Below are 9,919 nucleotides of genomic sequence, written 5' to 3'. Positions count from 1 at the left end.
ATATATATATATATATATTACCGCACAATAAGGACAGAAAGGATTTAAAAAAAAGAGAAAAACGAAGAAAATTAATAAGTTTTATTTACTGCGCCTAGGCTGCAAGTATATAGGATACTTTTAGGAAAACTATACTGGATTCAAAACTTTTCCTTGCTTGTACTAATGAGGGAACTAACAAGAAAACTGAAGTATTTAAAGGCATAATGTGGTGATTATACGGCGATCATTTCGCCGTCTGCTCATGACATGATCATTTAAGTGACTCATTCCGCCGACATGACCACTTCGCCGTCGATTAATTTCGCCAACACAATCACTTCACCAATGATTCATTTCTCACACATAAATCAATTCAATTTTGATTTATATTTTCTTCCTAATTTGATATTCAAGTTTTAGCTCGGAAAGACATTTAGAGTTTTTTTTATATATTTAATATGAATTATTTTACGGCGATCATAAAAATTATCTTGAAACTAACTTTTTTTAAAATTTGGTTATTGTTGAGATCTAGAGAGGACAATTATTAAATGTTCGAACTGTAGAGATTTTTTAAATTTGTAATGAAGTATTCATCACCTATAATTTGTACTTTATTTTTGAGTTTCTCGTATATTTTTTTTATAATATAAGCTCAAAAGTTTTTAAAGTTTCGTTTCATAAACTTCGAAAAGTTTTGATAAAACAAGATTTAAATTGAAAATAATTGTTGAAACGGCTTAGGGGTGTTGTGTTTAAACACACTTTATCTGATCTCCTGACTACAGCTCTGCTTATAGTTAGTTATTTCATCATTTTTTTCTACTTGAGTTATTTAAAACTCCGTGATTACAATTATATTTCCGTGAACCTTTTTCTATGTTTCACGAATTCTTAGAGGTTCGTAGAACACTGCCTGAAAGAAAAAAAGACATAAAATGAGTCATGCAGTTATTTTTCCCCTGTACAAATTAATTAATACCATGAATATTTACTAAAACCATTCAGAATCAATACTTGCACATTTTTAATACATTTGTTTTTGTTGCTTACATATAAACCATTGTTTTCCAAGCAAAAACATGACTGTGAGGGAGAACGTGAAAATTAAATAGCTAAATTATAAATTACGTGTGGAAATAATAATATGTCGGAGCGAATGTTTTGCACCTTTTAATCGAACAATTTGTTAAAATAATTCTTTTCAGCAAAAATATTTTTTTAAAAATTGCGTAACAAATTTTTCAAGTCAAACTTTAATTAAACATTTTTGAAATCAAATACTTAATAAAAATAAACAATGGCATATACAGTACGAAAACTTAATGAATTTAATAAAAATAAACGAAATTTAAAAAATTAATAAAAATAAGCGATGTTGTAGAACATTTGTTATGTTGGTTACATATAATAATATAAACAATTGCTTCCCCCCGAAAATATGACTGTAATGGCGAAATGTTAACTAAATAATGTGAAAATTAAATGACGAAATAATAAATTGCATGTGAATAATAATATGTAGAAGCGAATCGCTCATCACTTTTATACAGAATAATTTGTCAGAACGATTCTTTTCAACAAAAATGTTTTAAAAAAATCACATCAAATTTTCCAAGTGAAATTTTAGTTAAAGATTTTTGAATCAATTTTTAAATAAGGATATTTTATAAATCAAAAAATTTAATACAAAATAAACGACATCATATACTTTATTTCAAACTGAAGGCATCTTTCCTGTGCTAATAATTGCTTCCCCAGGTGCCAGCAAACTTTCTGAAATGTGTTATTTAATAACATACTAATGATTACCACTAAGTGCCATTGAAACGATATTGTCGGCGAATTCCGCTTCAATGAATCCTCTGCAAAACGATCGTGTCGGTGAAATGATCTGATGAGATGAACAATATGAACCAAGCTCGAGTTATACCTATACTTGGTTTAGTACCATTGGAGGTGTTAATGGAAAGTAACCAATTTAAGGCAGGAAAAGGATTGTTGTTTTGTCACATCATATGCGTTTTGAAACGACCATAGTTGTCTTATAAGCTTCTTTAAAAAGAATTACTAAAGCAACGATCGAAAAGATTCTTTTTATCGCGGTGTCTCAGAAGCGTGGATAGATACGTCAGTTATAATTGGCAAGCATACTCACATGTTATTGAAATAAACCTTTTACAAACTGCTACCTTCAATTACTTGAATTGTCTGAGTACTATCGAAATGTCAGACAATTTTGATCTAAGCTAAGATTACTGAGCTATTGTGCATTAGTATCTGCTAAATGAGTACAGCTAGCTTGGAGCTAACAAAAAAAAATACAGCGGAAGCTGTTTCGCTGGTTGACTCTCACAAAACCAGTGATTGGTAAGTAACTGTTTTTAGTTTCTTGATGATAAACGGATAGCAATGTCCTAAACCTTGTGAAGTTTTGAGGGAGGGTGAGATATATCAAGAGGATGATGGTCCACTAGTTAACAATAAATTGTGATTATTAATAATACGAAATCAGTAGTAACTCGTATTCTATACAGGGACATTTTTCCCAATAAACAGTAGGAAGAGAATGAATTTCTCAACAAAAAAAAATTAATAAATAAATAAATTTAGCCTAACTACTAAAATAAAATATCTTAATGCAAAATATTATATGTATTAAATTTTGCGTATGAATTGTATTTTAATAGTATATTTTGAAGTAAAGCAAGTTTATATCCTCCAAACATGAACCCATTGTTTCAAATGGTTGGAGTAACCAAGTCCTTCCTCTAGCCCTTCAAGACCTAATAAGAAAAGGTTGTATCTTCTTCTACAAGTTGGAGAAGCCTGAATCAGGGCATCACATTCAGTGTTTCCCAAACTTATTACTTTTGAGTAACCTTTCTAAATTTTTCGTAACTCTGTGTACCACTAATACAAAAATGAATGTGTTTTTGCTATAAAAAAGTTGCACAAAAGTTAGAAATCACAACTGACTGTTGACACCACTAATTATTAACTGTTAACTCTGCAAAAATTGGCAATAGAAAAATGCGTAATCGTAAATTTTTATGGCTAGCTTTGTTTTTAAATAAAATTTTGTGAAATTTCGTTTGTTGTAAGATATTTCGTATAAGAACGCGTACCCCTACTAAACTGTTCCCGTACCCCTGGGGATACGCGTACCACACTTTAGGAAACACTGATTTAATTGATCGGGTTTTTTCTGAACAAATCAAAACAAAGAGCTATTTAGCGTCAAACAAAAAAAAGAAACATAAAGTTTAAATTTGAAGTTATTTACGAAATAAATTCTGTAGTTTTATAAAACATTTGTATACAAATGTATCGAATTCTTCATATTTGAAGTGTATTTAATTCTTTATAAATTTATTGAAGTCTGTCTTTCCAAGTATAAAACCATTGTGGTGTTGTTAATATTTTCATCATCAAGTATTGCTTTAAGAGGATTTTTTCCCTCCTTATTTGATTTAAATATACTCTCAAGGACAACAAATAGATAAAAAATAAAATACTAGACTGTTTGCTATACTAGAAATCTACTGAACAAAGTAAGTGAAGGAGAACTACAGGAAAAGCATAATTTGTTTCTCTTTCTTTTCTTCTTTTTATTTTAATATTAATTGTAAGCAATCATTTTTCCTTTATTGGTGACAAATACATTGTAACATCAAAATTTTAAAAAAAGGTTTTGAAATGAAAGATTCCAAAACGTTTTATCATCATAACACAAGCTTGGTTTAAATGATTTAATTTCCAGTTCCGGAATGAAATTTGAACATTTTGTTTGATTACCAGTTCGGCTTCATCTTCAATTATTTTTAAAATTCCTATTTAATTTTCGGTTACTGTAAACACTTGTTTTTTTTTTCTTCAAAGTCATTATTTAATAATAATATCGTTTCTTAATATTGTTTTATAACTTCGCATTTATTATTTCAATATGAAATACACCATATATATGGTTTCAAATATCTTATTATAAAAGTAAATAAAATATATCTACTGTTTACAAAGCACTTACCGTTATGTTATATTCTACATTTATGCTTATTTATCTAACGCAGATAACATAATAATTTAGATCTGTAACTGAGATCTAACGATGCTTCATTAAGTAACACAGGAGAGATCATCAAAAAAGATCGACCAGTAATACATTTCTTAGTGACTCAAAATTTACCCTGGTATACTACCACCATTTTTATTGACTTTGTTACTATACTTCATTTTCATTTCCAAACCTTTTTCTTTGGTTATGCATGTCCTTCAAAAATGTGTCTTAAAATACTAAAATTCTATTATTTTTTCAAGTTGTAATCTCGAAATGTCACCGAAATGTATCTAAATCAAATCGTTATGTTTTTAACTTGAATGAAATGTTTATAAATCAGAGGTTTTACAAGATGTGTAACGCTCCAAATTTTTCATACTTCATTTTAACCAGCGTACACACGAATCTATGTTAACACCGTAGATGTTCGAATTGTGAGACAATCCGAAACTACGAAAACTGTTCTGGTAGCGTGAAGTGGTTGGGATGCTCTAACTTAAAAGGATGTTAGTTAGAAAGTCCGAAACAACATGTGCTTTACTAACATGTATTTTTTTTAACTATCTTTAAAAGAAGAATTGCTTTTTTTACCGCATACACCCGAATTAGTTCTAGAGGGGTAAGAAAGTTACAGGTGTAGTAAAATGAAAAATGAAAGTTAAATATACGTCTCAGAATTGAAAGTTAGATATGTACTTTGGATTATCTCGGATGTTGAGATAACATTGCACTATTCATATTAAAATCCTACGTTCTTTTTTTTTTAAAGGCAATGGGAATTTATCAATAGATTAAAAAGTGAAAACGTTTTCTTTTTCCTCTCCTTTCACTTTCATTTTTGCATTTAATAAACAGTTAGAAAAACATATTCACTTGAACTTTGAAAACTTATGACTTCAAAATTTAAAACTTATCGAACACATTCGCAATGAAACTAATTATTAAGTGAATAAAATTGAGTTCAAAAGATTTGTCTGAAGGTAAATCGTTTTGAAGAGAACATTAAAAGAAATTTCAACAAAAAGTGTGTTTCATTCCCTGCATAACAAATACATTATTGTTCCATCTAAAAATAACATTTTAAATTTAAAAGAACGTATTTTCCTACCATTGAATTTTCCCGTTTGAACAGTGTAGGCAAGACTACTTTTCCCAACGTCTGAAATATAAAATTATTATCATTTAGAACAGTATTTGTTAATTTTGCACAAATTTAAAAGCAAAAATAGGGAAAATTATTGTGGTAGTCGAGATATTAATCAAGTTGAAATCAAGCAGCATTACAATATAAAATTTTTACAAATAGAAAAAATATACTTTAACTAAATTAAAAATGTTGTTGTTCTATCGATGACATTTTGTTTCAATAATGGCTAAAATATTAAATAAATGTGCTTGTAGGAGAGAGTGGATGAAAACCGGGTATTAAAGGTGTTTTCTAGCGAATTACTCTTTACTAGTCAAGAAGAAACACCCTATTGACATTAATTCCCTGTGTAGATAATTTAGTTTTATTCTCTAATGTTTTCTGGCTTTTATGTTAGCCCTATTTACAGCCCTTATAAAAAATAATTTTAGTCCAGCTTATTATAAGTTTACTGAAGATACATACCCTATCAGGAGTTCAATAAGTAGCCCTATTCTGCTTCGTTTTGATAACCTCTGGTCGCGTTGGGCACTATTCGGTGCCCTCCCACCCTGTTGGGCCCACGGAAGCTGCAGTGCAGTGGAAGAAGAATTTAACTGCATCAAAGGCTGAACAAAGGCTTTACAGACCCCAGGACAAAATATTAATTGCGAGCCGCATTCTCAAAACGGTTACGCCTACTTCGATGGATAGTCCACATTGTACGGTTGACTTGCTATTTGTGAATGCATCATTCACCTCCTGCGCTGTTGCTTCTCAGTCTCGTCTCGAACATTCACACAACGTCTACACTCTCAACGCCTGCATACTCTCGACTGCTAATGGCAACACAGGAGCGACATCGACTGTGATGTTAATACACCTCTCACATTCAGCACTCAAAAAAAATCCGGTGACTCTCTCCCGGTCTTTCACAAGTACAGCAACTAGTGAGATCTGTTCATCGAATTATATCTCTGATAAAATTCTGGTGGGGGAGTACTGTGGCGTAACTACCACTACAAAATTACAACTACAATTCACTAGTATATAAAGCATGCTAACTTGATTCTATCGAGGTACCTTTTGACAGATGAAGGTTGGCATGGTCGATAACTCCGCCCCCACAGATACCGTCGAACTTGGCGAAATTGGCGAGACTATCAAAATTATTTCATGCACCATGAAAACAATTTATTGAGTTATATGACTAGATATTATGTTCTGCCATTAATGTATGTAAACAATACAATTATGTACCAAACAAATTAAAATAAGCTTAAAATTTTAACTACTTTATTTAACCCTTTTATTTTAATTATTTTATTAAATTTGCCCGTCTGCTGCTTCTAACAATGATTAAAAATATAAATAGCATTCTTCAAAATGAATAATTGGAACTTTATTCACATCTGCGCTGTGTCCAGTTTCCTTTCTTGCTAAGCAATGATTGACTTGAAAATTTCATGCTTAACATGCAAAATATAATAATAATAGATTGCACGGATGTGTGTTTCATTTTAAGCGATATTTCACTTTAAGCGATTTCGAGATGATGAAGTTCGACTGCAGAAAGGAAAATTTTCTTTTTTATTAATAAAAACTTTAGTAAGGACCGTGTCCCTCTTGAGTTCAAATGTAAAATAACTGCAATGGCTCGTACTTTTAAATTTCCCTTAGCGTTAACACATTCATACCATCAGTGTGATAAAAACAGACTTTTTCTAGAAAATAAATCATTTATAAAAAAGTAGTACATCTGTAACGCTTCGAGATTGATACATTACAATGGGTTAAATCTGACAATTTTGCTAAAACAGGAGTCTTAGCTACCCATATTCCCCTAATTAATAAATTTTTTATTTTATACACTATTGAACACTAACGATTCACCATAGACTAAAATGCCAATTTCTCTTCTTTTAACGGTAGATTTTTCATGAGTAAGTAAGTTTTTGATAATTATGAATTATTTTTAATTTACAGAACCATTTCTTGCAAAAAAAAAAATTTCAAACTTTTGGTTTAGTAATAGGATTTATTTCAGGCGTAAGTGGTTTCAACATTTTACCTAGTTAATTTCTTTTTTCGTCACTGCAGCCTTTCATCTATAACCATTAAAAAAACTACTTGAAATGTTGAATTTTTTTTTTTTTTTTTGAAAAAAATCTTAATGGCTTATTTTTAAAGTATTTTGAAGCAGTAAGTCAAAAATTCAAAAGATTTTGATTTAAATTTCATTATGAAACTATCATAAATGAAACTCATTTAAAGTTGCAATAGTAAGCAAAAATATAGATTATTACACTTAGATAATAAGTCACAACCTCTTATAAATTTAAGATCTTACTTAAATCTCCCAGCAATACGATTTGAAATCTTTCAGTTGTATTCTTTGAAATCGTGGACGTCTTATTATTATTTCCCATATCTATCATTGTTTTGATCTATCTAAACAAATGCACTACTCAGAGTGTCTTATCTTCAGAAATTTTATTTGTTGATATAGTGCCTGATTAAAATGTTTGTAGAGGAAGCTTATTTGTGTATTCTCAGTACGCTTACTATTACAGAGCCATCTATGATTCGAAAGCGTGAAAATTTCTCTACTTTTCTGTTGAATCTGTGGAATGGCGAGCTGACTTCTTATACATGCTTCTGTTTATGAATGATTTTTTATTTCTATGACATTTTAATGAGTAATGGAAATTAATAATGAAATTTTCTAGAATTATATAGCTATTCTGCTTTAATTTTGTGAAAGAATTTCAGCGATAAATATAAAAGCATAAAAATGTATATTCTTTTTTTAAATGAAATTTTTCAAATATTTATATATTTGTATTTAGAATTTAATAGATGCTTTATTTTTAATCGAAATAAAAAAAGGAAATGACACTTGATTTCATAGAAAATTGACTTGTTGCTACACATTAGGTAATCGAATTAATTTTTAAACAATTTTTGAGATTGATTAACTATAGTTACTTAAAAGTTTTTGCTCCTAGGCTTTGATCCATATTATCAATTTTAAGCAAAAACTGATAAAAACTTATTCTATAATACAAGGTAAGTTCTACTTACCCCGTTCTCCAGGACTGCCACTGTTATTGAGTAATAAATATCAATTTGTTCTAACTTATTTGAGGACAATCACTTTAATAACGAGATTATATAACAAACAAAAGAATAAACAATTAAGCATATAATTATCGTACGGAGCTAAAAATGCTCGTTCACACAGATCGAGATCTTAACATCAACTAACTAATGGCGCTGCAGGTGCAATAAAACAACACGCGCAGGAGAGCTATTGCGAGAATTCGCGACATTCTCCCACCTTTGGATTCGAAGACAAACCTTTTCGAATCCAAACAGAAATCTTTGTCTATATGGTCCATCTGAAAAAAAAAACTAAGCAAATAAAAATATTAGCTAAATGGTTTCATTGTTAATGAATTAAGCACAGTTAAAAAGTCTTTTATAGTCTCTTAGTTGGTTTCAATGATCATCCATAACGAGAGTATCGAACTTCTTTATAGACAGGAATCAAATCCTTGTTGTCAATTTTTAAGCAGAAACTGAAGAAAACTATTTCTACAAATCAAGGTAAGTTCTACTTACCCCGTTCTCCGGGACTGCCACTGTTGGAGGTAATAAATGTCAATTTGCAAAGTCTCATAAAAGACTAACATGTTTTATAGACAATCACTTTAATAATAACGGAATTAGAAAACACAACAGAAAAAGATTAACAATTAAGTTTCAATCATTTACGGAGCTAAAAAAGCTTGTTCACAGATCGAGATCTTAACATCAACTCGTGACGCTGTGGACGCACCAAAACAACATGCGCAGAAGACAGCTATAGTGGGAATTCTCGACATTCTCCCACCTTTGGATTCGAAGACAAACCTTTTCGAATCTAAACAGAAATCTTAGTCTATATGGTCCATCTGGAAAAAACTAAACAAATAAAAATATTAGCGAAATGGTTACATTATTAATGAATTAAGCACAGTTAAAAAGTATTTTATAGTCTCTTAGTTGGATTCAATGATCGTCCATAACGAGAGTATCGAACTTCTTTATCGACAGGAATCAAATCTTCGTAATGACAAGGACTCTCATCATGTCTAACTGAATTGTTCACAGATGGAAGGTCTTCGAGTTCACTTCCAGCGGAAAAACTCTTTGTATTGGTCTCAATAGCGTTCCAGATTGGGTTTTAAGTTCAACTAAACATACTCTACCATCCATTCCTGGATAAGTCTTTTCTCGATGTTATTCTTGTCTTGACTCGTAAGAGACCATCACTGCCTTTCACATTTTGAAAATTTATCTTTCCATTAAAAGATTCTCTTTGAATTTCTTTCAAAACGAACTTCTCGGATGCTTCGATCTCTTCTACCTCAAATTTTCCCTTCTTTCTATCACTATGATTTCTTAGAGTATTTTTATAAAATCGGATGACGTAGGCCATGATTCTCACAATTTTATTGAAGGAAGATATCTTTTGGAAGATTTCAAAGGCATTAGTTGTTAAATTTGTGGCTGAGGATACAGTTCATTTTCTCTCTGAAAGAGCTACTTAAATATCGGGAGAAAGTTCAATAGCTGGCCACTTCTCAAATGGTAGTTTCAGCCATTGGGGTCCCTCCCACCAATGGGATTTCAATAAATCTTTAGAATTGAATCCCCGCTAGGGCAAATCCGCAGGATTATACTTTCCTTGAATATGTCGCCAAGCCTCC

The 9,919-nt window shown here is 30.6% G+C and overlaps 1 protein-coding gene across 1 annotated transcript in view; it reads right to left on the bottom strand.

Moving 5' to 3' along the window:
- LOC107453406 (uncharacterized) overlaps window positions 1–7,675 on the bottom strand; it is a gene marked incomplete in the record, with an annotated part of 22,123 nt that extends 14,448 nt beyond the window's left edge. Inside the window, 2 exon segments of the mRNA XM_016070235.3 lie at window positions 5,148–5,198; window positions 7,516–7,675. Of these exon segments, the coding sequence (XP_015925721.3) occupies window positions 5,148–5,198; window positions 7,516–7,603 (139 nt within the window).
- Window positions 7,676–9,919: the final 2,244 nt, after the last annotated feature.

Source organism: Parasteatoda tepidariorum, chromosome 2 (assembly GCF_043381705.1).
Source record: "Parasteatoda tepidariorum isolate YZ-2023 chromosome 2, CAS_Ptep_4.0, whole genome shotgun sequence".
NCBI lineage: Eukaryota > Metazoa > Arthropoda > Arachnida > Araneae > Theridiidae > Parasteatoda > Parasteatoda tepidariorum.
The sequence above is the reverse complement of the archived record's forward strand: the minus strand, read 5'-3'. Positions and strand labels throughout refer to the sequence as shown.